This window comes from Neovison vison, chromosome 6 (genome assembly GCF_020171115.1).
Source record: "Neovison vison isolate M4711 chromosome 6, ASM_NN_V1, whole genome shotgun sequence".
Classification (NCBI taxonomy): Eukaryota; Metazoa; Chordata; class Mammalia; order Carnivora; family Mustelidae; genus Neogale; species Neogale vison.
The window spans coordinates 3,633,169-3,658,093 of NC_058096.1; the positions used below are offsets into that span (position 1 = coordinate 3,633,169).

Below are 24,925 nucleotides of genomic sequence, written 5' to 3' on the forward strand. Positions count from 1 at the left end.
GCCGCGTTTCGCTGGGCCGAGCTGCAACGCTGGGGCAGCTCAGCTGTTGTGGCCAACTCTTCCGCTGAGTGCTGCGGGGAGACCGGAGAATGGTCCGTCTGCGTGGCCGGTTCTACGGAGGGGGTCGGGACCCCGGGGGCTGGGAAGACCCTCCAGCGGCTCTCGGTGACAGGACGTTGGGACCCATAAATGCTCTGTCTTCAGTGCTCCACTTCCGTGCTTGATGGGACCTGAATAGGGGCTGCGGCCATCGGAGCCTTGCATCCTAGAAGTTTTAAAGCCTTTAAGTCTAAACCCTTGTTTATTTATTTGTACTTAATCATGGGCTCAGGCCGCTACGTATCCGGGGATGGGGTCGAGGGAAGCTTTGTGTGGAACCGGATGCAATGGAAACTACCTCCTTCTTGCTCGAGAGCACGGACGGAGCCCTGGGACTTTATACATATTGTGAAAATTCGAATCAGCTTGTAGAGACAGAAGGTTCCAGAGACCTAACAGTGACCCAGCAGTCACCCCTCTGGTGTTTTTCCCAGAGCCGTGCGAGGCCTGGGCCATCGAGATGGGGACAGTGAACGCTCTCCGTGTCATGTCTCTTGTGTTTGTAACTCATCTGGCACGAAAATGCGTTCCTCCAAGGAGGACTGTTTATAGAGCATTTATTTTTAAATGAATAGACATTTCTTGTACAAACATTTTTTTGTTCCAACCTTCTGTGAACTCGGGAGAGGCGGTAACAACGATGAGGATATGTAAACTCACGCACGTAGCTTGAGCTTCTGCACGACCTTGCCGGGCCAGGGGACACGCGTGTGGGGCGGTTTCTGCCAGGGCCGAGAGCAGGCGATGCTCTCCCTTCTCAGTCTGTGCCATCGAGAGCCTTCGACGGGGCAGGGGGGACGCTGGGCACGGACGCGGGGGGCATGCAGGGAGGGCCCAGCATCCGTCTCCTCGGGAGGGGCAGAGGGGCCGGGCGTGGGGGAGGCTCTGGACGGGGCCGTTGCGGGTGGGAAGGAAGGAGGTCGCTGGAGATGAGAAAGAAGAAGGGGGCAGATGTCCTAGCCTGAACTTGGGGAAACAGCAGGCCGGATAAAGGAACTATTTGGATAATCTTTCCACTTGGTATTTTATTTTAGATTCTGATAAATCCACCAGAGAATTAAAGAATTTTCTTTTCCCTCCCAAGTGACAGCCGGCAGCGTTCCCTTGGGAAGGTGGGGGTCCCTCCTGCCTTCTGCCTCCCTCCTGATGACTTGGCCCCGGCCTGGCACGCTGGCCACCTGCCGGGCGCCCCCCCACCGCGCCCCTCCCAGCCAGTGCGCACCTGGCACCTGGCTCCCCATCGTCTCCGGGGGCCCGCTCGCCTGCTGCGAGGGCAGGGGTGACCCGCACTCTAGAAGGTCCTCTCCTGTAGAGGGGTCCGGGGGCAGAAACTTGATATTTCTGTTTGGTAACCGCTTTCTCAGAAATGCTTTGTGATTTTTATTGGGAATGTGGCCTGCTTTATTCCTGGTGTAATTACTTCTCTTTGTCTTATAGCTCCTTATGCTATTTTTGTTAAGGCTGTATTATTTCCTCAGTGTTTAATATTTTATATGGTGTTTGAATTATCCCCACATCTTTGGAAACCACAATAGGTTGAAAATTATCTAAACAGAAACAATTTATGGTGTTCCAAGTATATTTTTAAGTTTTTTGCTTACAACATCTATCACTTGTTTTCTTTCTAAGCCTCCTTTTTAGAGAGAGGAGACGGCTAATGGCTTTTACAGCATATGAACGTGGAAATGTCTGGGGAATTTTAAGTCTGTTGGTGGGGAGAAACGGAACACACTTTATGTGGAAAGAATAGAACGACTAGATTCGGGCAACACAGAGTGTGGCTCTTGAGAAATGCATTGGGAAGAAACGATCTGGAATGTGGATTCTGGTTTTCAGACGATTCCATAACAGAAAAGGTGCGGAGGTGGGAACTTAGCGGGTTTGGAACGCTGACGTCTCGTCCTTGCTAACTTTTTAGGTCCCGATTATTTTATTCCTTGAAATCGAGGGGTGTTTGGCGCAAATTCTTTCTGTCCTGTCCCGTGCCTCCTCCAGGTCGTGTCTTGTCATGTGGTGGGCGAGGCCATTCAGTTCCTGGTCCGCGCAGGGTCCCTGTCCCCCGAAGACACGGGGCCCCCGCTCTACTGTGCACGGCTCTCTCCGTTTCATGTGCAGGTGAGTCCGGGGAGGTCGAGCGGGTCCCGGGGAGACTGTAAACCTCGTCAACCCACAGGGTAAGGCGGGTGTGGTCGTGGGGCCTCGTCTGTCTCGGAGGTGTCGGACTGTAAGCTTCTACCTTGTAAGGGTAGAAGTAAAGCATGGGTTGTGGATGCGCACGGACCGTACACACGCACGCACACCCGTGCACGCACACCCGTGGTACATACGTGTTACACACAGGTGTGTGTGGGTGGAGGTCACGAATTCCGTCTGCCACTGTCGGGAGAGAGGCTGCGTTTCGAGGCGTTTAAACAGAGCAGGGGTGTTGCCGACGGGCGGAGAGAAGGTGGGAGACATCCCAGAGGAGGACAGTGGTTCTGTCCCGAGACCCGGCGCCAGACCCCAGCCGTCCTCGGCAGCTGGGGCACCAGCCTAGGGGCTGGCCTGGGAGTTCCTCCCTTTTTTAGTTTTTGGAAAAGGCCAGCTTTAAAAGACCTCTTACTCGTCGGTGTAAGTTTGAAAGACGAGTAGGGGCCTCATTTCTCTCATCACCCACGGATTGTCCTCATCGTGGCTCGGTACAGGCTCGGCTCATTTCATTCGACTTTGAAGATGCTGCACTTTCCACCCCGGAAGGCTCGTGGGAGCCAGCGTGGGGGACGTCTGTCCGCGTGTCCTCGGCAGCCTTCGCTGGCTGGGTGTCTCTGTCGGATGTCATTTTCCCTTCCAGCGTTTGTCCCGGTGATCTGTGGTCGCACGCTCACACGGTGGTCACCATTTTTCAGCAATAATGTATGTTTTTGTTAGATGTGATGCTTTTGCACACTTCATAGACTACAGGATAGTGTAAATATAGCTTTAAAAAACCACATATTTATTTTAGAGAGAGTGCGTGCGGGAGCGCGGGGGCAGGCGCAGAAGGAGGGGGAGGGGCAGACTCCTGGCTGAGCGTGGAGCCCGACGCGGGGCTCGATCCCGCGACCCTGAGACCACACCTGAGCCGAGATCAAGAGTCAGACGCTCAGTGCACTGAGCCGCGCTGGCGCCTGAACATGACCTTTCTGTGCACTGGGAAGCCAGGACGCTCCCTTGGGTGGCTTTTTGATGCTACTTGCTTCACCATGGTTTTCTGGAAGCCGAATCGCTGCCTCTCCGAGGGGCGCTCGTCTGTGTGCTACGTTGCTAGTGACGATCTCCGCAGTCATTACACAGAGTCACGTCTCATCATCGTAATAGGCTACGAGGGGAATTCCTGGGCGCTGAACCGCCCGGCAGCTGTGTCCCTCCCATGAAGCAGGGTCCACGAGGTTCCATTAGGCAGTGAATTTCTGGGTCTGTTTTAGGAGTCACCGTGGCTTCGACCCCGTGTCTCCCCTTCCTCTGTGCCTGAGCTTGGCTGCTTGTTGGGGGCATGAGCCAAGTCTCATGGCCCCTCGACCACAGGGGAAGAGGACATCCCGGGTGCTTTTCTTACACAGGCATGGTTACGAAGAGCCGGGGCCAGCAAGGTTTTCTGGCCACCTACGTGGCTTTTCTCCATGAGCCAGCCCTGCGGACCCCCCTCACTGACCCTCCCCTCCTGAGACCCGAGGAGGGCGTCACTTCGCACACCCGTGAGATGTGCGTACCCTCCCGCTCCCCCGAACATTCTGGATGGCGTAATTGCAAAATAATTGCAGAGTCCGGGACACGCGTCGCCGACACGCGATGGCTGTTTCAGGACAGAGTGAGTCCAGCGAGACCCGCAAGCCTCCACGGAGGACACGGAGTTTCCCAGATGCTGTTTTTGTGCCGTTTCATGCAGCTCAGAGACAAGTAACATGATCGCATCTTTGATCTCTTAACACAGCTGAAAACCGCTCTGCGGATTCCCTCTCAAAGGCAGGCAGCTGCCGGAGGGTAGCCGACATCCAAGCCCCAGGCAGGAGAGTCGCTCTGTTGTCCTTCAGATAAAAGGTGCAGAAGGGCCCCTGCCCCTCCCGACCCCTCCCGACGTCTGTCTTGCTTGTCTCGCTGCCCCAGGACCTGCCTGGGCTGGTGTACCTTCTTGGGAATCAGCCAGGGTTCTAGGGCCAGGGAGGGCCTCGCTGGTCTTCCCAGCTGCTAGCCTGAGCTGACGGCCCCGAGGGGGGGCTAGTGCCATGGAAAGCTTCTCTCTCCTCCTCGGCTGAGGGTGGGGAAGAGCTGGGGTCTGTGCTCAGGAAAGAGTCTCGGGCTGCAGAACAAAGGGAGGGGTACTCGTTGGCTGCGGCTGCTGAAACGGAGCATGCAAACTTAGCTTAAAACCTAGATGAGGGGGCGCCTGGGGGACGCCGTTGGTTGAGCGTCCGACTCGCGGTTCCGGCTCAGCTCGTGATCTCAGGCTCATGAGGTCGAGACCCGTGTTGGGCTCCACGCTCAGCACAGACTCTGCTTGGGATTCTCTCTCTCTCTGCCCCCTGCACCCGGGCATGCTCTTTCTCTTCTCTAAAAAAATAAATAAATAAATAAATATATTTTTTAAAGAAAACCCAGCATAAATGGAGCCACTCTGGAGGCCTGATGTCCAGCACAGGCTCACATCGGCGGGCCGCCTTGCAGTCTCAAAGCTCTGGGAGGCTCTGCCTCCTTGCTCGTTGGGCTGTTGGCGGGATTCTGTTCCCTCCCTGCTCCGGAGGTCCTGTGCTCTTGAGGGCCGGCCGCTGAGGGCTGTTGGCAGCCTCTAGCCACCGCCTCATTCCGGAAGCTCCTGGCATCCTCCCTCCGTCTTCGCGCCCCTCGCTGGCCTGCTGGCCTGTCTACCTCTTCTCTCGGGCCTCACTAGGATGACCCAGTATTGTCTCCTCATTCACTGGTCCTTTCTGCAAAGTCCCCTTTGCTGTACCTGGTCCTGTTATCACCAGTTCTGAGAATCTGGGGGTGGTGGGGGGGCGTGACGCTGCCTCCCTGCGTGGGTCCCATCCAATGGGTTGTTGCAAGAGCCGAGAGTCCACTTGGAGGCCGTGCGTCGGCCCAGGCAAGAGAGGACGAGGACACCCGTGCTGGGGCACAACCCTCGGGGCCTGTGGGAGCGAGGGGTGGGCTACGCATCCCCCTTCCCACCTAATCCTCCCCCTCCTGCCCGCCTTGGTGTCAGCCCCGGAGAGAATGCAAAGCGCAGAGAATTACTCATGTAATTACAGAATCACGTAGCGCAGAATTTTCATGACATCTGGGCTTCCGTGGCCAACGCTGAGAACCTCCGAGGGGTGGGCTGAGGCCGCGGAAGGTGCTGGCGGGGTGGGGGTGGGGTGAAGGGGAGCCCCAGGGAGGTTAGAGCTTTCCTGACCGTTGTGAAAGGCAAGGGGAGGCCAAGCAGACGTCTCGGAAAATAAGCGAGCACCCACGCGTGCAGACACGCGCGGACGCATGAGGTTCCGCTGGCCGCGTAGCTCTCCCGTCACCCTGTGTTTCGGCAGCTGGAGCTCCACATGAGAGAGAAGAGAGAGGACATCCCGATCCGGTGGTCCTACGTCAGCACTGCGGACACGGCCGTGACGGTGCAGCCCAGGGCAGTGGCGGAGGTCAGTCTGGGCGTTTTTTTCACACCCCCTGCCCCCTCTGTTGGTGTACGTGAGAACGCATGTGCGTGGTGACCCCCTGATCTGGGGGACAGAGGCTCAGCCTGGCGCCCCTCCGATGCCGGTGGGCTTCTCCCCTCTTCCTGGATCGTGGGGCTGCGCTGACGGGGCAGGGGGGGCGGCTTTGCTGGATCTAACGCCGGCCCTCAACCCTGCCACACCTGCCATTGCTGGGGACCTTAGAAGATTCTGGGCCTGCCCCCCGCCCCCCCCACCAAACCCCAGAATTGTTTCTAGCACTGCTGTGCAGTGCAGGCTGAGAACCAGGGACGTCTGTCGCCACGGCGATCCTCAGCTGTCGTGCCTGACATCAGATCCTTTCTGCTTCCCCGAGGCACTCCCGGGGCAGCTCAGGTGTGGCTGTGGGCTGGCTCCTGGGGACAGGCGTGTCTCTCCCCGCCCCCCCCCCCACCTAAAATTCAGTGCATGTAGAATCGGAAGGCGATCTCTCTGCTTCCCACGGTCTTAGGTATTGGAAGAAATGAGTTTGGAAGCAGGGAGTGGGCGTACGATGTCACCCCGGGGTCACTTTCAGGGGCTGGAAAGATCACACGAGATCACGTAGGCCAGAGGCCCGCGGGACTGCCGGTTTCCTTGCAGGGTGGGGTTGTGATGATGGTTGTCCGCCGTCTTGGCTCTGTTTCAGACTCTCGTCCAACCACAGAGAGATTCCCCAGCAGCTAAGTATGGGACTGTAAGCCTCTGTCCGTCCATACCGTCACCTTCTGTGCCGTGACATGAAGGCATGCAGTTTGTTGTTGGACTGGAACTCCCCTAACCGGCACACATCACAACTGTCGCTTTGCCCGGCCACTGGGTCCCACCAGAGGCTCGGACTGTCCCGTCCTGTCCTGTCTTCCCTTCCCTTCCCTCCCACGTCTGCATCTCGCGGTCCCCACGGCACCGTGGTCAGGCCGGCCGAGTGCACGGAACGTTCCGTGGCCGACTGTCCCGGCACCGTGGCCAACGTGCTCCTGCCTTTGGGTCGGGCTGTGCCCCGCCGAGGCAGGCAGACCCCCGCATGTAGGATTCCTTGAGTTCATTCTTCCTCTGTGTGCTTGGGGGACCCCGGAGTGCCCCGCTGCCTGTCCGCACCCATGCTCAGGTTTTGTCCCCTGTCTTTGTACATTTACATGTATTGTTTGAAAATGTGAACTACTCACGCGGTTCAGACGTCAAAATTGCGGGAAACCTTTGACTCAGACGGGCAGTCTCTACCCTGTCCCTCCCGCCCCATCCGCCCCTGCACACGGTAACTTGGTAACTTGGTCATTCATTAGCTCGTGTTTCTCTGTTCCTGGGTTTTTTGCAAAAATGAGCTTATCCCCCCACCCCACCCCACCTCCGCCCCGTTCTCACCCAAACTGTGGCCTGTTGTGCCGCTGTTTGCAGCTTGCCCCCCCCCCCACACGTCCCGGCATCCCATGGGCTTCTCCAACTGTCGGACGCTCCTCCCGTGAATGAGAAGTGAGGCTCTAAGTGTGGCACTAAGCCAGCCCCCTGGGAGCTGGTCTGGCCCGTGGGCGCAGGACCGGAGCCTCCGGCCCCCTGAGGATGTGAAGGCCTTGGGGGGCAGGGGTGTGCCGCTCATTGGGGGAGGAGCTGGGACGTCAGAGCACCCACTGCTTATTGTCACCCTGGGTTTCCTCCTCTGTGAAGGGACGGGAAATCCTGGGGGTTAAAAACGAGTTGAGTGTGTAAATAAAATGAGGTCCGTCCACGGGAGGGAATATATTTTTTTTTTTTTAAAGATTTTATTTATTTATTTGACAGAGAGAAATCACAAGTAGGCAGAGAGGCAGGCAGAGAGAGAGAGAGAGGGAAGCAGGCTCCCTGCTGAGCAGAGAGCCCGACGTGGGACTCGATCCCAGGACCCTGAGATCATGACCTGAGCCGAAGGCAGCGGCTTAACCCACTGAGCCACCCAGGTGCCCCGGGAGGGAATATTTTTCAGCCATTTAAAAAGAAGGAGGCTCTGACACTTTCTGCAACACAAAGGAACCCCAGGAAGGTCCCTGGAGGGAGAGAAGCCCAACATGGTCTGTCTCGTTGGGGAGCTCAAGGCTTGGAGATCTCCCTGGCAGGCAGATCATTCAGGGGCTGCAGGGACTGTTGGTGGGGAGGGGCGGGGCAGGGAGGGGCAGTCAGGGAAAGGAGGGGGAGAGGGGCAGGGAGTGATTGTTGGTGGGTGAGAGATAGCAGAAGGAATGACCTCTCAATGGTGGCAGCAGAATACGGAGCCTGCTGAATCACACTGAAATGCATATTTTATTTTATTTCATTTTTAAATATACTTTTAAAAGAAATATAAATTTATTTTTAATAAATATAATTAAAATAAATTAAAGATAAATATAAATTTATTTTTAATAAATATAAATTTATAAATAAATAATACTTTTTTAATAAACATCTGTCTGAAAGGTTCGACACAGAAGTAGCGACACGTTTGTATATTTCACAAGCTCCATTGTTGTCATTTTGAAAATAAGGAGCAGGAGTTACTTCTTTTTTTTTTTTTTTTTAAAGATTTTATTTATTTGACAGAGGGAGAGAGATCACAAGTAGGCAGAGAGGCAGGCAGGGGAGGGGAGGAAGCAAGTTCCCCGCTGAGCAGAGAGCCCGATGTGGGACTCGATCCCAGGACCCTGAGATCATGACCTGAGCCGAAGGCAGAGACTTAACCCACTGAGCCACCCAGCTGCCCTTTTAAGATGGTTTTACATGAATTTAGGTGAATGTCACCTCAGTTAAAAAAAAAAGGACAGAAGAGAAAGACGGCAACATGGTGGTCTTAAGCGCAGACCCTGGAGCCCTAACGCCTGGGTCTGACTCTCGGCTCTGCCACTCGTGAGCTGTGTGACCCTCCACGAGTTAATTTACGTCTCTGTGCACTAGTTTCCTCATCGGTAAAATGGGGATAACGGTAGTAGAGGTGGTTTCGAAGATTAAATTAGTTAATACGGGTAAGCGCGTAGACTTGAGCCTGACATATCCCAGGAGCGATGGAGGATTAGCTGTTTTGATCATTATTAGAGTTTCTGGCAGAGAGTAGCTGCTCTCTGGGCTGAGTGGGATCAAGTTCGCTGTAACAGGGCCTGGCCGGCCAGCCAGCCCTCTGCAGGCCAACCTCCAAGATCCCTCCAGCCCCGCAAGGTGGGAGGTTTTCCGTAGGTCTGTGGTCCGGGTGGGGGTCCCTGCGAGCCGCTGTCCTGTCCCCCGAGCAGGCTGGGGATGTGGAAGCCTCGAGGGCATCTACACTGGACTGTGGGCCGTCCCCCCCCCTCCCCCGGCCACCCCCGTGACTGCGCCACAGTCGATGTATCTGTTTAGTTCTCGACGGATACTTAGGTGGTTTCCAGTGTGGGGCTTCATGAACGGTGGTGCTGGAACATTCTGGAACCCAGGAATGTTCGCCTTTCTGTCGGGGATTAATTATCATAGATTTACAGAGTTGACACCCGGTAATATAAACTGCCCAGCTTGGTGCCTCCACAAGCTTATCTTTCTTGTTGGGCCCTTTCATTTACTTGGATACTTTTTAATTTAAAAAAAAAAAATTACCCAATGTCATGCAAGAAAGAAGAAACATCTGTCTGAAAGGGTCGACACAGAAGCAGCGACACGTTTGTATATTTCACGAGCTCAATTGTTGTCATTTTGAAAATAAGGAGCAGGAGTTACTTCTTTTTTTTTTTTTAAGATTTTATTTATTTATTTGACAGACAGAGATCACAAGTAGGCAGAGAGGCAGGCAGGCGGGGGGGGGGGGGGGCGGGAAGCCGGCTCCCCGCTGAGCAGCAGAGGGGGGGCGGGAAGCAGGCTCCCCGCTGAGCAGCAGAGAGCCCGATGAGGGGCTCAATCCCAGGATGCTGGGATCATGACCTGAGCTGAAGGCAGAGGCTTTAACCCACTGAGCCACCCAGGTTCCCCTACTTCTGAGCTCAGTAAGGAGGACCCCGTCTCCCAGAGGAGAATGAGCAGGTCACCTGTGGGGATCTGACCTCCCAGAGCCCCGAACCCCCCTTCCCCCGCTCCGCATGCTTGGTCCCTGGGATGCAGTGAGGACGGCCAGCCTCTGCCCCCCCCGTTGCACGGTGCACGGTCAGGAGGCAATCTGAGGACGTCCCCCTCTTTTGGCAGGACCGGGAGACAGAGACCAAGGCCGTGTCTGAAACTCTCAAGGACATCTTGAAGCACCTGGTTGGGGCTGCATCTCCGTCGGTGCTTCTGAGCACCAAGGCCGTGGATGCGAGGGACGTTCAGGTGAGCCACGGAGGGTGGTGCCTCACGGCCTGTTAGGGCTCCTGGTCCCCCTCCTGCAGGGGAGTCTGCATGACCAAGGCCCCCCCCACCCCACCATGGTAGAGAGGGAATGCCTGACTGCTTGCTGGGTGACCACAGCCTGCGGATCCTGACGTGCTGCAAGTTCAGGGCAGGGGTTCCAGAACCCCGTGGGATGGGAGGAACAGGGGTCTGGGCTGCTCTGGCAGCTGTGGCATGCTCCAACCTTAATTAGCCCTGACCCCATGCCTTTCTGGAGCTGAAACTTGACTTTCCACTGTCCACTCGGGGCCTATGGCCTCAGAGCTCTACTTCCCAGGACCGAGGCATCTGGGAAACCTAGTTAGCCATGAGAATGGCGGAGAGCTGCTGTTCCGGCCTGCAGGCCAGCAGGCAGGAGAGCCACGGAGAGCTGGTGTCTCCACTCGAGTCTAAAGGCAGGGAAAAAACCGACACCCCAGCATGAAGCCAGTCAGGCTTGAGGAACCCCGTTTTTCAGGAGAGGTCAGCCTCTTTTCTAGCAGACCTTCAACTGATTGGGCGAGGCCCACCCACATTAGGGAGGGCCGTCGCTTTTACTGGGTCTTATGATTTAAATGTTAACTTCGTGCGAAAACAGCCTCACGGAAACACCCAGGACTGCTTTTGAACAGATACTGTGCATCCCGTGGCCCTGTCATGTTGAAGCATACAATTAACCACCACACAGACAACCGAAATATTTCCTCTCCTCCCCCGACACGTGAATGCTCTTACCCCAGTGCTCATGGGCTTGGATCCTAAGGATTCTGCGGTGACTTCTTGCAGCTCACAGTTGGCAAGGTCGTGGTTCACAGTAGTGGTTTCTAAATGGTGACCTTGAGATGTTGGGAAGCTTGCCCCCCAGAGAAACATCCGAGTCCGATCAGTGCCCAGGAGCCCTTCCTGGAAGGCTCTGTGTGCGTCTCTGAGAAGCCTTTCTAGGAGTCCCAGGCCTTGGTACTTAAGGGACCCCCCCCACACCCCGCTTTTTTAAAGATTTATTTTTATTTTTATTTATTTGAGAGAGAAGGCGGGGGGAGAAGGAGAGAATCTGAAGCAGACCCCCGCTGAGCACACAGCCCGACGGGGGCTCGATGCCCCAAGTGCAAGTCTAAGCCAAAACCGAGAGTCACACACTTGACAGACCGGGCCCCCCGGGTGCCCTGGGACCCCTCGTAGCGAGCGCTCGCCGCCGCGAGGGAAGGCAGGAAGCCAGTTTGGGAGACAGTTTAAAGTGAGGCCCTCTGCGTTAAAGGAGCCTTTTCTCTGTTGGAAATGCCTGGATGCCCGTCTGAGAACATGATGATGGGCGCCTCTGTCACTGCTGTAGTCCGTCACCTGGGTGACACTTAGAGACCCCCACCTGGGGTGCGGACCTGCTGGGCGGCCCTCGCCGCGTGTGTGTGTGTGTGTGTGTGTGTTTGCACGCGTGCGCGTGTGTGCGTGCGCGTGTGTGTGAGGCCGGTGTCCCGCTCGGAGCCCGTGGGCAGTGGGCCCCTGCAGCCTGGAGCGGGTGTCCCCCTCTCTCGCCAGCACCTGACCTGGGGCAGTGGACCCAAGGCGAGCTTTGCTTCCGGGCTGCACTCACAGCCAGGTTCCGGGGAGCCCTCTCTGGCTGAGTGCCCCGCCGCTTCCCACGGGTTATTTGGGTAGAAAAGGCTCCGAGGCAGGGGCAGAGGCTATGGTGGGCTGGGACCCTCCCTTCCCCTGAGAACGGAAAACTGTTGCGCAGCCCGCCGCAGGGTCAGCCCCCACCCCGGGCGGATTTTCCCCGAAGACGCTGCCCCGTGACAGGGGTCCGGTGGCGCCCCCCTTCTCCCCAGTCACCCGTCTCGATTTTCTCTCTGCAGAATCTACAGCGCATTTCATCCTCCCCTCAGGAATCCTGTCCGCCCAAGCCTCCAAGGGCTCACGAGCTCAGATTACTGGTGAAGAACATCCGGGCTTCGCTGCTAAGTGCTCCTGGGGCTTCAGGCAGGTGGCTGGGCTGGGGGAAGCTCTGGGGGGCACGGGGGGCGGGGGCTGCCTGCCGCAGAAGTGACTGTCCCACCATACAGCAGCGTGAGGGGTGACGGCGGGTTCTCAGCGGACTCTGGGTCCCCGTGGCGCCCTCCGACTGGGTCTGCCATGTGATCCCAGCCCGCGAGCCCAGAGCCTCTGAGAACCAGACGGGTACCATGAGGTGGTCCCACGCCAGTCGAGGTTGCGTGCAGGAAGAGCAAGGGAAGAAAGGAATTCGGTCACGACCTTGCCCTTTTCTTTCATCCGGAAGGCACTCGCCCGCCTTTTTAAAGTATTGAACATGTAAACCCCATGCTGGGCACCCCTGACTGGTACGCCACGAGCACCTTCTTTCCCAGAAAGCCCGGGTTCCTTGTGGGCTCTTTACCGAGCATCAGGAGGGCTTCGGGCCCATCGAGGACACTCCGGCAGTAGGAGAGGCTGTTATCTGAGTCAGGACAAATTGCAGACCCCAGATCATTCTCTTTGGGCGATCCTGAGTGACTGCGAGACCCCAGGTGCACAGCCCCCTGGGATGGGTCCCATCTTCCCACTGTGATTTGATTTTGCTGAGAACAGGAAGGAATTCTTTATTGTCTGAGAATGCTAAGGGTTACTTAATGTGTACAGAGTCTTCCTGTCCCCAAAGCACGGACTGTCCACGTTTAACAACCGAGACTCCGTGCAGGGCTGGCCGTGGGGGATGGCCTCGGGGGTCCCTGTTCCTCGCAGGCAGGTCTGCGTCTGGGTCTCTTGTCTCCCATCGGAGGTGATCTCAAAGATCAGTTAAGACCGTGGGTGTGGAATGCTTAACGCCGTGTGATGTCTGGTCCCGTGGTCACTGGTTACACAGTATATTGACAGCTCTTTGCCATGGGACAGGCATGGTCTTGCAGCGGAAAGAATTGTTGACTAGGGAAATGTCCCATTACCCAGATCCAAGATCTCCAGACAGGGCTCTGACTGAGCTGAGTCAGGGATAAAATCACATCCCTCCTAAGTAGGGATACGGGTTCTCTGGGGGGTATTCCCAGATTTAGGAATCATCCCAGAGGCCTTTCCTTGCACAAGCTGGTCATCTTGTCCAGAAGTGGGGGGCCACCTCTGCTGTCATAATGTCTCTGGGGAGTGTCCCCCATCATGGGTGAAGAGCAGGGGCTCCTGGGGCCTACCCTTCAGGCCAAGAGATACAAAGCTGGGGATTGAAAATCTTAAACCCCCAGAGAAGTGCTTTGAGAGTTGGTTCCTGACGGAAGAAAGAGCTGTCCCGGAGAGCTGGGCGAGCCGAGATGGCAGGCGTTTAATTCAGCCCGTACATGCAAAGTGGGCACGCGCGTCATGCAACTTAAAAAAATAGAAACGCCCCTTTGTTTGATTGCAGGCAACATGAACCCACAGTGTGTAGTTCGGCTGAACGAGCCCGTTCAGAAGTTCAGCGCCCTCGCGACAAACCCCGCCGACCTCAGCTGGGAAGAAGAATTCACCTTGTGCGTACAGCCTGGTTAACGGGCTTGCGCCGGCGGAGCGCCCCGCTCACGGCTGCCGGGTCCCGAGATCAGTGTGTAACACTGCTCGAACCCCAAACACAGACGTGCAGTCGCTCTCGAAAAGGTGTATTAAATATCTGAGGTAGCTTTAGGTTGAATCTGGGTTCCTTTCTGAAGGCAGCTCCGGGGCTGGATTTCCTCCTGGCCCGTGTCCTGCTGTGGCTGGAGAGCACGCTGGTCAGGCTCCCTTGACTTTGGAGATCCCCGCCATCTGGAGCGGAACAGAGGACACTTGGGGTTGATACCGGAACCTGGCTGGGAACAAAGGGAAAAGGACGGTCCATTTATAAGAAACGGTTGTAGGAATTCTAAGGAATGTATTAAGGAGCCGGGTTCAGCCCAGAAATGTCCAGACGGCTTCGGGCGAGCAAGTAACTGAATCCATTGCGATGTTAGATCAAAGGAGAAAACGTACTTATCTCCGTACATGCTGAGATGACCGTTGACTTTCCCTGCGCATTTCTGATTTAAAATCTTAACTAGTACGTGACTTATGGCCTCTTCTTTAATGAGCTGAGAGAAATCACTGTAAATGATAAAGACCAGAAGGGGTCCCAAGTGAAAGCCAAGAGGAAGATGCCGGCTGTTTTGTTCTGGAAGTATGAGTAGCGCCCCTAGAGGCGGAAGGGGGAAGTGTCTGAGTACGAAAAGGCGGGAGGCAAAACGGATTAGTACTTGGAGGTGATAGTGTTGTCTGCCTAGCCGACCCAAGAAAATCAGTTAAAACTACCAGAAATAATAGGAAACTCATGTAAATGATATTTCACTAAAGCAGCCGACTCTAAAACTAGAAATCACTTGCTTTCTGAGGCTTGAACAATGAACAGCCGGAAACAGGCCAGGCAGCAGGTGTCCCGTGTGTAATGTAAAGAGCTTTTATGAATCAGTAATGAAAATACAAGCGCTGTGCCGGAAAACCGGGAAGAATGTCTGAGCTAGAAAACAGAAAAGCCAAAACTGTAGGTAGCCCGAGACTTCTGACTTGTTCGAATCAGCAATAGTTTAAGAAACAGATGTAAACACAAGAGACCGTTTTCTCACTGTACAAGTTGGTAAGGAATAGGCGGGTGACAATGGCCAGCAGAAGTATACATTGGAATGACCATTCTGAAAGTCCTCAGTATGTCTCAAAAAAAAAAAAAGAAAAAAGTAAAGAAATCTCTTAAATGCATGTACCTTTTGTCTGGCGTTTACAGTCTTCCTAAGGAAATAATCACACGGTGCGCACAAAGCTATGTCGAAGGGTGTTTATCTCAGCTGGTTTGTAATTATGAAATGTTAGACACAACCAGGCCATTATTAAGGGTTGGCTATTAAGGATCGGATTAAAGAAAACAAGGCTGGGTAGGAGGAGCCTGGATAGCTGTTAAAAGGGGGTGTTGCTCTGTGCCGTCTGACTGGGAAGGAGGTCTGATACCTTCAGGGAGAAAAACAGGTTACAAGAGGAGCGAGATACATTGCAATCTGTGTTTTGTTTTTCGATAATTATATAGCTGTGCTTCATACAGGAACTACGAGCTACATGTGGCTTTTTAAGTTTGAATTAATTAAAATGCAACAAAATTCGGTTCAGGCCCCCAGTGGGCACAGCTCAGACACCGTCCGTGGCGAGCGACCGCCGTGTCACACAGCGCGTAGATACCCCCGCCGTCAGCCAGAAGGCGGCAGAGAATTCTCAGATAACAGCAACTGCTGGGGGATGGCGAGGGGGAAGATAATCTTCATACCGTTGGGGATGGGTTTCTTTCTAGAGTCAGAAAAAAAATACCGCTGCAAGAACTAATAAAGGATCCACAGCACTTTCTGTCCTTTCCGCAGTGAGTTGAACGCCAAGTCAAAGGAGTTGCACCTGCAGGTGTCGGCGGCTGAGCGAGCCTCAGAAGGTGGGTGTCGGGCGGGTGGAGGCAGGCCCTGGGAGGGGTCACTGACCGGAGGGGGCCGGAGGGGCCGGGAGGGGCGGACCCGCCTTGACACCTCGGGTCTTCCGAGGCCGTGTTTGCTTCCAGGTCCCCTTCAGTCATTAGCAAGGGCATGCACTCTGGGAGAATGTACTCAGCTCATTTTTGCCTTTTTTTGTTTTTAAACAAATACCTAAACTCTTTTATTCAGCAATTCTTGGCTTAGAGAAGCCCTCTCAGCCTTCTTAGCCTTAATAGATCTGTTCTGTAGTGTTCCTAATTGTGGTAAGAGCATAGAACAGAAATTCCCGTATTGACCATTTTTGAGTGTAAAATTCACGGGCGTTAAGTACATTTCCACTGGTGTGCGACCTTCAGCACCATCCACTTCCCGGATTTTTTCCTCTTGCTGGGCTGAGACCCTGTCTTCCCCATTCCCTCCTTCCCAGCCCCTGCGACACCCCTACCCCCGGCATTGTGCTTTCTGTCTCAATGGATTCCGGCTCACTTTTCCTTATAAAATAAGCCACAGCAGCTTACACTGGACACATGCTTTAGAGACAAGAAAGCAGCAGTTAAAGGTAAAATCATGAATGGGAACACAGACCTATATGTTTGCATGTGTGTAACTCAGGAGTTTGGGAATATATTACGCTTTTAAAAATGCCCATAAACATACCAAAATTAGGAGAGGGGGACCCTTCCGTGGCTTATCCTGCTAAAAGACCAAGCCATTGGGTTGTCTCCCAAAGTTACAAAGACACAGGAAAAGGCATTTCAAATTTCTGTTTATTAGCAAGAATTTTCTTTTTCAAGATTTTAAGTTTTCAAAGATTTATTTTAGAGGAAGAGGAAGAGGCAGAGGGAGAGGGAGAGAGAACTCTCAAGAAGACCCCTGCAGAGTTCAGAGGCTGACCCCAGGACCCCGAGACCATGACCTGAGCCGAAATCAAGAGTCGGCCGTTTAACAGACAGAGCAAACCCGGGCGCCTCCCCCCACCCCCCCATTAGTAAGAATTCTGAGCTAATTTCCTTGGTTCTGTTGTCTTGGGATAAGATCCGAGAAGTGCCCCTGACATTCCAGGAGAGGGCGTGGCCAGAGCAGGGTGTGTGGTTTGACCTGGGGTGGGTGGACCTTTGCTGGGAGAAGCTGACCCTCGTCCATTCCCGAGGCACCGAGGCTTTTGGCTCCTTTGGAGATCCACTGCTGTACAGCCAGATGGAATCTATGAAATTTCACATTAAAAACAAAAACCAAAAACAGAACAAAGGACTACCGCAGAACCTTTACCAGATTCCCAGAGTTCTGACATTTTGCCCCATTTGCTTTATTATCTGCACTCACACTTGGTGGTTGCCTTTGATTTTGCTTGCAGACGCCCAGACACAGGACACACATGCTGGAGGGTGAATCTGAATGTTCGAGGGTATCAGGCCCTGCACCCTCCTTTCTTGGGCATTTCCTAAGAATAAGGACATTCTGTCATATGTCTGTACTGGTTTCCTCGACCTGCTGCCCACGTTCCCCTTCATCTGCTGGGCCAGCATCCCGTAGAACAGTTACCCCCACTCCCCCGGATCAGACACTGCCTTCTGTCTGCTATCTCTTAGCCTCCTGTGGTCTGGAGCATGTCGCCTCTCTTTGTTTATGGTGTTCTAGAATGTTCTGAAATGTTCTGGAACTGGAGGATGCTGGTGTGGACTGGATGCGCACCAGGACTCTGTTCTGGTTGCGGTGGTGGCTCCCACTGACCCCTGCTCCCGTGGAACCCTGTGGAAACATACCCTTACGTGTCTCCTGTCTTTTTAGCCGTATTGGCGATGACAACCATTCCTTTGGATTTATTCAAGAAGCAGCCTTCTGGGCCCCAGAGCTTCACGCTGACCAGTGGCTCCTGCGGCGGCTCGGTGCTGGGTTCGGTCACCGCGGAGGTACGACATCATTTCCTGCCACGGCCAAGCTCCAGCTTGAGCTGCTTGAGATTAGGAATATCTTTACCTGTCGGTCCGTCGCCACGTTTTCTTCAGCGGGAAATGGGACGCTCGCTCACCTGAGAGGACCTCCTCTTCCGTCCCGTGCATTTCTAGACTCGAATGGGACACTCTGCGCCCACGATCGTGTTGAGTGTCTGCCGCATGGGGAGCTTTCCACCGGTGCCGGGTCACGCGGGCCTAATCCCAGAAAGGGCCCTTCGATTTCGCTGGGTTCTCCAGCCTCGGTGCCCATTGCCACGTGCTGCGTGACGGGGTCTGAGCCGGGGTCTTGTCACCCTCTGTCGGTTCTGGGGAAACCCAGGCTGATGGCCGGATGGCTGTGGCACGAAGCAGAGCTGACCGACGAAGCTGGGGTTACGGCCCAGGGGTCGGCGTGGGCACAGCACCAAATGCATAACCGGCTTTCTCTGCAGTTTTCTTACCTAGAACCTGGTGAAGTGAAACCCAAGACCCCGCCACCTACTCCTGCCACAAAGGTCGAAAAAGACCGCACGGTGATGCCCTGTGGGACCGTGGTCACCACTGTCACCGCCGTGAAAACCAAGCCTCGCTTTGACACGGGGCGAGCGTCCCCGCTGAGCTGCGGTGAGTGCGGCCCGGGAGCACCTCAAGGTGGTGGGAAGCGCCGGCTGCCGGGGCAGGGGTGGCTCCGACGGTCTCGTGTGCAGGGAGGAGGGTAACTGAGGAGAGCCGCTGCTTCCCGCTTCTCAGCCGCTCACCCTCCTCTGTGGTCAAACGCGTGGCTGCCCAGGCGAGTTCAGCCCAAGCGCACGCCGGAGCTCCGAACCTGGCCATGGGGGGAAGTGATCTAGTTCAGTGAACTTCCTGCTCACACTCCCACGGGGACGGCCGGCCCGCTGTCTTGACACCTTAGATGGAGGCCATCGGTGCAAGTTCGTAGGAGAATCTGTTTTCTAGAAGGGCCCAGGGTGCAGTCCCTTTCAACCCAGCCGAGTTCTGCACCTGTCTCCCCAGTCTCTGCCCCAGAGACCACCTCTGTGTGCGGGCTTACTGTTTTATTTTCATTTGTACTGTGTTTCCGCTTCCAGATAGATAATGTATCTTCCTCCCAGAGTCGGTTTCCTGGCCCCGCTGTTCTTGACTACGAAGCAAAGAGTGAAACTCTGGCTTTTGATGAAAATTTCTGATTTTAATTTTGATTTTTGATGAAAGTTTCTGAAATTTTATTTAAACCCAGGTTCCCAGCATCCTTTTGGGTACTTGCCCCTTCATACACCCCTGCACCCCACCCCAGAATGAAAGACGGTTAAAAACTTCTGAACGGCTGGGGTTCCGTGAAAGGTGTGATTTCACCTTCGTGAACTGTAGGGTCAGGTGGCTTTTGGGGCCATTGTGATCCAGATTTTCTCCTGGCAGAGTCTCCCCTGAAGACGCCTGTCCAGGTGAAGGTCATTGAGAAGGACATCTCTGTTCAAGCCATCTCCTGCCACGGGGCTCCTGTCAGTAAGACCTTCTCTTCTTCGGACACAGGTAACGGGCCATGGGCTCACCGCATCCTTCTCCCTCCTTCCAGGCTCTTCTCCTGTCCTTCTCATGTGCCCCCAGGTCAGCATTTCCTTTTTGGAGTCTGGGAGGCGCTGGTTTGAGCATTGAGAGCAGAACGGGGAGGAGGTGGGGGGAGCCAGGCAGAGACCAGGGGTGGTGGGAAGTTCTAGCATTCACAAAATAAACATAAAATCCCAGTTTATGCCTCATGTTACAAAATTTGAGCGTGATTTTCCCCTGGCTCAGTATACCAGTGCGATGACTGACATCCAAGAGGCAGGACCCAGGGGTGTAACTGTAAAGGCCGCTTTTCCTCTCCCGTTGCCCCAGAGAAGCTGCTCGTTCGGCGGCGTCTCCCCCAGAACTTGGCTCGCAAAAGCCCGTTGTTACGGTCGCGCTCGTGTCTCGGGGGAGGGGGTTCCTGCCTCCTTAGGTCAGAGCCCGATCTCAACTTGGGGATTCCGTTTGCCCCCTTTGCTGGGGGGTGACTTGCTGTCGAAGGGAGGGCGCAGGCTCCTCCTCTCCGGCTCACCGCTCCCCCTCCTCTCGGTCCTGTTTCTGGTCTTGCGAAGGTCAAGGGTGGGAGGAGGAGGAGAGGCCGGGGGCGGGGCCGGGGGCGGGGCCGGGGGCGGGAGCTCCCATCTGATGGGCGGGGTCTTAGGACGGCTTCGGATCGCTGCAGCTGGTGAAGCGGATGCTGCCTGTCCCGGGGTGGTCACGGTTCTCTGGAAACCGCAGGCTCCCCCCAGCTGCAGTCCCTAGACGCAGGCCGTGTCCCTCTGCTGGCTGGCCACCCCCAGTGCCCCTTCTGCCCCTGGCGGAGCGTCCTGCTGCTTCAGACCGCAGGGACCCCTTCCCCTGGGCAGGATCGCTTTTGAAAAGGGCTGACATTCCCACCGTGGGTTTCTCTCCCGCTCTGTGGGCAGCGGAGCCAGCCCCCAGATCAGCTCCCTGGGCTGCCTGTGGCCACTGAACCCTTCTCACGCACCCCCAGCACATGGACAGGGCTTTGAAGGACATCTCCGAGCCACCGGGCCTGGCGTGAGGTGTTGGGAACGACCGTGCCCTGCTCCCCTGGGGAGTCCTCGCCAGCCTCCTCCTCATGAGCCTCTCCCTTCGTGCTGGTGGTCAGGCAGTGTGGCCGCGTCGGCCCCGACATGGAGCACCTGTTGTCCGTAGTCCAAGCTGAGACGGGAGACGCCCCTGCTAGCGTCCAGCCCTCCGATGGCCTTGTGTTTGCCTCTGCCCGAGCAGGAGCTGCTCCAGGGAAGGGACGGGCAGGCACGAGCTGGGCATCGGGGACCTTGGCCGTGCTGCCCCCTCCCACAAGTTGCCTGACATCCCCCCATGTCTCAGGGGCACACGCCTCACAGGGTGAGGGGCTGGGGACACGTAACACCGGGCTCTGAGCCCTTCGCAAGCCCCTGCTAGGTGTCCGGCCTCCCAGAGGCGTTGGCCAGGTGTAGGGTACGGACCCCGGGAAGCCGCAGCCGTTGTGAATGGGAGGGAAGGAGAGACTGCGTTGCCTCCCGAAGTTCAGAATCTTCTGAAAGGTCGGAGGTTTTTTGTGGGTGGGTCTTCCTGCTTTCGTTGGTCTCCATCAGCTCTAAGGAGGTCTGGCTGGCAGATACCTGAGGGCAGAGATCTGAGTAAGTACACAGCAGCGAGTGCATGGAACCATCCAGAAGGAGCTGTAGGCTGAGGGGGGTTCTGTGAGCCAGACCCGGCCCTGTTCGTAAACTCCTTGGAGCCTGACCTTGTGCCATGGTGTCCACACGGGCTCAGCCTGCACAGGACCGAGGCTGCCGTGAGTGGTCCCGGCCCGGGCCGGCCCACAGAGCTGCTCCCATTTGCTCTGTGGCCCTTTGCAGAGGAGACCTGGGGGTCCCGCCTGGGGACCGTTTCCGTCAGCCCTGCAGGCCCGCAGGCTGGAGTGTAGCATGCTCAGGGCTACCTTCCCTCCCGCAGAACTGCTGGTGCTGAATGGCTCGGACCCCGTGGCTGAAGTGGCCATCCGCCAGCTCAGCGAGTCCTCGAGGCTGAAGGTCAAGTCCCCGCGGAAGAAGAGCACCATCATCATATCAGGGATCTCCAAGGTGCGGCTTGCGCCCACGTCCCTCCGTGGCCGGGCTCCCTCCATGCAGAAGGTGGCTGGAGCTCCCAGGCGGCTCCCTGCTGAGGGCCAGCACTAGGGGTCACCCGTGTTTAGGCCGCTCCCCCTGTCACGGGGAAGCTGGTGGGTTCTGGGCCCGGGGGCTCCGGTTGGTGAGTGGCCGGTGAATCGTGTGAAAAACTATTGAGAGAGAGAGACCGGCCTGCCTGAGGCCTCCATCTGGGGACAGAGCCGTGACCCTCTCGCAGGCCGACATGTCCCTAAAGCACTGAAGGTGTTGGCCGTGAGTGTGCTTTTGCACACACCTGAGTCCGAGACGGACGGTCTCAGTGTCCCCCAGCCGCTCGTGCGCTCCCGGTGCCGGGAGCAGAGTCCGTGCTGGGCCCCACGCTGGCCGGGCCGCCAGAGCAGATAGCCCTGCAGGGCCGGGGGCCACAAGGGGGTCCCGAGCACGTGATCGGCATCTCCGAATGAGCAAGGAGACTGCGGGCGAGGAAGGGGTGCTGGGAGATGTGGTCGATGTGGGGGAGGGGGAGCAGGAAGGCTCCGAACCCAGAGGACGGGGCAGGGCCTGGAGCATAGGAGATTGTGGCCATCTACCGCTCCTGCCCAGGTGGGGCACGGGAGGGGCCGGCGTGAGCTCCCGGTGCTGCCATTTTACGCAGGGTCTCTGCCTGGCACCCGAGTGCCAACTGGGACCGCTCCCCTGCTGCCCAGGCCTTCCTGGGCGCACTTCCAGCGGCAGCCGGCAGGGGGCGGCGGCATCAGGAGTCCGGAACCCCGTCCTCTCCTGTTCCTGGAGGCTGTATCTTGGACTCAATAGGAACCCGCGGCTCTTTAATGGAATGTGTCCAAGGCGGCAGTGACGAGGCTTCACGGAGGCTCAGATGGCCCCGTCCTCAGTCAGCGGGTGCTCCACAAGCCATGTGTGGCTGCCTGCGGTCAGGAAGCAGCCGGCCCCGGGGAGCCCCCGCCCCTTGCACTCACCTTCCCCCCCTCCAGCCCACCGGCCCCGAGGGTTAGGGTAGCACCTGCAACCGTCTTCGGCACCAGGAGGTCACACACAGACTTCTCAGGCCACCGTGTGCCTGCCGATGGGTTTCTGCGTGTGGGGAACAAACTCCCGTGGGAAGAAGCGTTCACAGACCAACCGAAGGGACAGCCCACTTCCTGTGCCTCCCAGTGTGCTGCGGGCCACTTGGGCGGAAGTGTCTCTCTCCCATGGGCACCCTGCCGGGGAAGGCTGTCTGCTTCCTCTGCACCCCTCACCTGTGACCACAGGCGCCCCTTGCAGACCCTCTGCAGCGAGGGGAAACCCTCAGTGGCTGCGTTTCAGTCCCTGTGAAACCCACCCTGCCTCCTGGGGGAGCTGCGGGCCAGTGTCTTCTCACACTCCGGAATCACCCGCAGGCCCTTTGCACGGAGCTTTACATCTCTTCCAAGCCCGCGGCTTCTTCCGTCTGTCCTTGCCACCACCACTCATGCTGAGTTCTTTCTTTTGTCCTGGAACAGACCTCACTCTCTCAGGACAATGCCGCCGCCCTAATGCTGGACTACTCGGCCTCCATGGACAGCGCCCGCCAGGAGGACACCCCGACCCTCGTGGGGGCGGCCGCTGCCTCCGCGCCGCTGCAGGAAGAGGCCTCCGCCCCAGCCCCGCCGGCCCCGGAGCCCCAGGAGGGCGAGCTAGACTCCTGGGACTTGGACAAGGAGTCCCAGGCCTCGGCGTGGGGCAGCCAGGCCCCGCTGGACCCCGACGGGGACGAGCTGTCGGAAAGTTCCCTGAGTGTCTCAGAGCCGGGCACTGCCAAGAAGCATAAAGGTACCCACCCCCCCACCCCCCGGCCCACCCGCTGGCTCTTCTCTCCTTCCCCTCTCCAAGCTAACCCTCAGTTCCCATCCCCGCTTCCCCTCCCTCCGCTGCCAGGCTGCCCTGCCCTCGGCACCCCGCCCCAGCAAGCAGGGGCGCCCCCGCCTGAAGCCCATGGGCAGGCGGCATGTTCAGAATCCTTCCGTCTCTGCCCGAGGGCAGCAGTTTCTGGTCATGCCTAAAGGCGCCCTTTCCTCTGTCGCACTCTGCCCTGACCCCCAAAGTAGAACCCTCTAGAACGTTTAGAGGGGGTCACCCAGCGACTCGGCACGAAGCCAGCAGACCCCGAGCTTCTGGGGCTGTGGAGACTGGCCCCTCTGCTCACCACGCCTCAGGCTCGTCCCTCCAACTAAAACCTGGCCCGACCCCGGTGCTCGGACCTGCCGGGGTCTGAGGGGAGAGACGTTCTCCGGGAAAGGAAGCGGTTAACTTGCCACGTGTGTGTAGTGACCAGTCGTCCTGTCCTGAGGATGACCCGTTGTTCTCCGTGACCACCACATCGAAGCTTTGCATTTGTAGACTTTGTCCGTGTGTGTGCTTGACTTGTGCTCTCGCACGACAGTCTCCCTCGAAGCCCCTTCGGAGGCGAGACAGTCCAGGGGCTCGGGGGCCATTCTGGGTGGGGGGGTCAGGGAGGGTCAAGCCTCCTGGGCCTCGGCTCCTCTGCGCGAGGCTGTGCCCACCTCCCAGGCAGGAACAAGGCGATCCTAGTGCAGAGACAGGACGGGGACAGACGCAGGCGCCCAGTCCCAGCTGGGCGTCATGGCTGCCGCTCAGCGCGAAGTCCTCGCCCCCGCCCTCCCGGCCCCCGAGAATGCAGACCGGAGGCGTCGTGTCACTCCCGAGGTCGGGAAGCCTGGGGATCAGCTATGCGGCTGCCTCGCTCTGCCCCCTCCTCTTGCCACCACGGACCAGGGGTTCTCAAACTGGGTGACCGTGCGCCCCCTGCCCGTCCCCCCCAGGGGACACAGCTGTGTCCTGAGGCCATTTCACCGGTCACAGCTGGGGGCTGGGGTGCTGCTATGCAGCCTGCAGGATGGCCTGGCCCATGTCGCTGGGGCTGAGGTTGAGGACTTTGCAGGGGGGTCTGCTCCACGGGGGTCCACGTGAGCCACACCCTTGCTGAAGCAGAGAGGGCACAGATGGGGACCCGCTGGAAGTTGGAAGGAAGAGGATAGGATCTCTAGGCCATGCAGCAGCGATGAGACCGTGGGCCTCTGTCCACCTGCTGGCCCAAGCCGGAGTGACCGTGCGTGGACCTTGGGCGGCTTCCTTGTCCCGGTTCAGAAGGGGCAGCCCAGGTGCTGGGAAAGGCGGTCCGGCTGCAGGTCCACAGGGCGGCACACACCCCCCCCTCCCCGGCCGGCCTGGTCTGGGGGCCAGCACCGCCCCAGGGAGCTCCTCTAGCCCAGAGGAAGCAGTGTGCGCTGGGCAGAGCGGAAGACGAGGTGCAGGGTGGGGCGCCCCTTCCTCCCCCTTCCTTCTCCCGACGGCCAACAGTCCAACAACCTCCAGCCCGCCCTCCTGCCTTCACTGAGAGGCTGCGCCTCGCTGACCCTGAGTCCATCCAGAGAGCCCTGTTCCCTCCTCCCTGGCTTCTTCCTTCTGCTCCTCCGCTTTTCCTTCCAGAGAGTTCTTTGCCGTGGGTTTCCATCCTGGCTGTGCCATGGCCATGCTTCTCCTTTCCTGTCCCGGGCCAGGGGGAGGGCACCCCTGCAAAGGGGCACTCTGGGGGGCCTGGGTGCTGACAGGTGTGCTTGATGCTTCCCTGGAGCCTGGGCCCCGGGGCCCCGCTGCATGTGGTGGCGACTGTGGTGTCGCTCACCCTGCTGGCGCTGCGGATTTGCAAAGGGACATATTGGGCAGCGTTTCCCAATTTGCTTCTATTCCAA

At 57.2% G+C, this 24,925-nt stretch overlaps 1 protein-coding gene across 1 annotated transcript in view; it reads left to right on the top strand.

Annotated features, from left to right (window-relative positions):
- The window catches only part of C2CD2 (C2 calcium dependent domain containing 2), a 64,025-nt gene that overhangs the window by 30,369 nt on the left and 8,731 nt on the right, over positions 1-24,925 (top strand). Inside the window, exons 5-15 of the mRNA XM_044252542.1 lie at positions 2,095-2,214; positions 5,637-5,741; positions 9,942-10,064; positions 11,954-12,077; positions 13,486-13,591; positions 15,470-15,534; positions 17,360-17,481; positions 17,958-18,129; positions 18,922-19,035; positions 21,019-21,146; positions 22,676-22,985. Of these exons, the coding sequence (XP_044108477.1) occupies positions 2,095-2,214; positions 5,637-5,741; positions 9,942-10,064; positions 11,954-12,077; positions 13,486-13,591; positions 15,470-15,534; positions 17,360-17,481; positions 17,958-18,129; positions 18,922-19,035; positions 21,019-21,146; positions 22,676-22,985 (1,489 nt within the window). The remainder of the gene's footprint in view (positions 1-2,094; positions 2,215-5,636; positions 5,742-9,941; positions 10,065-11,953; positions 12,078-13,485; positions 13,592-15,469; positions 15,535-17,359; positions 17,482-17,957; positions 18,130-18,921; positions 19,036-21,018; positions 21,147-22,675; positions 22,986-24,925) is intronic.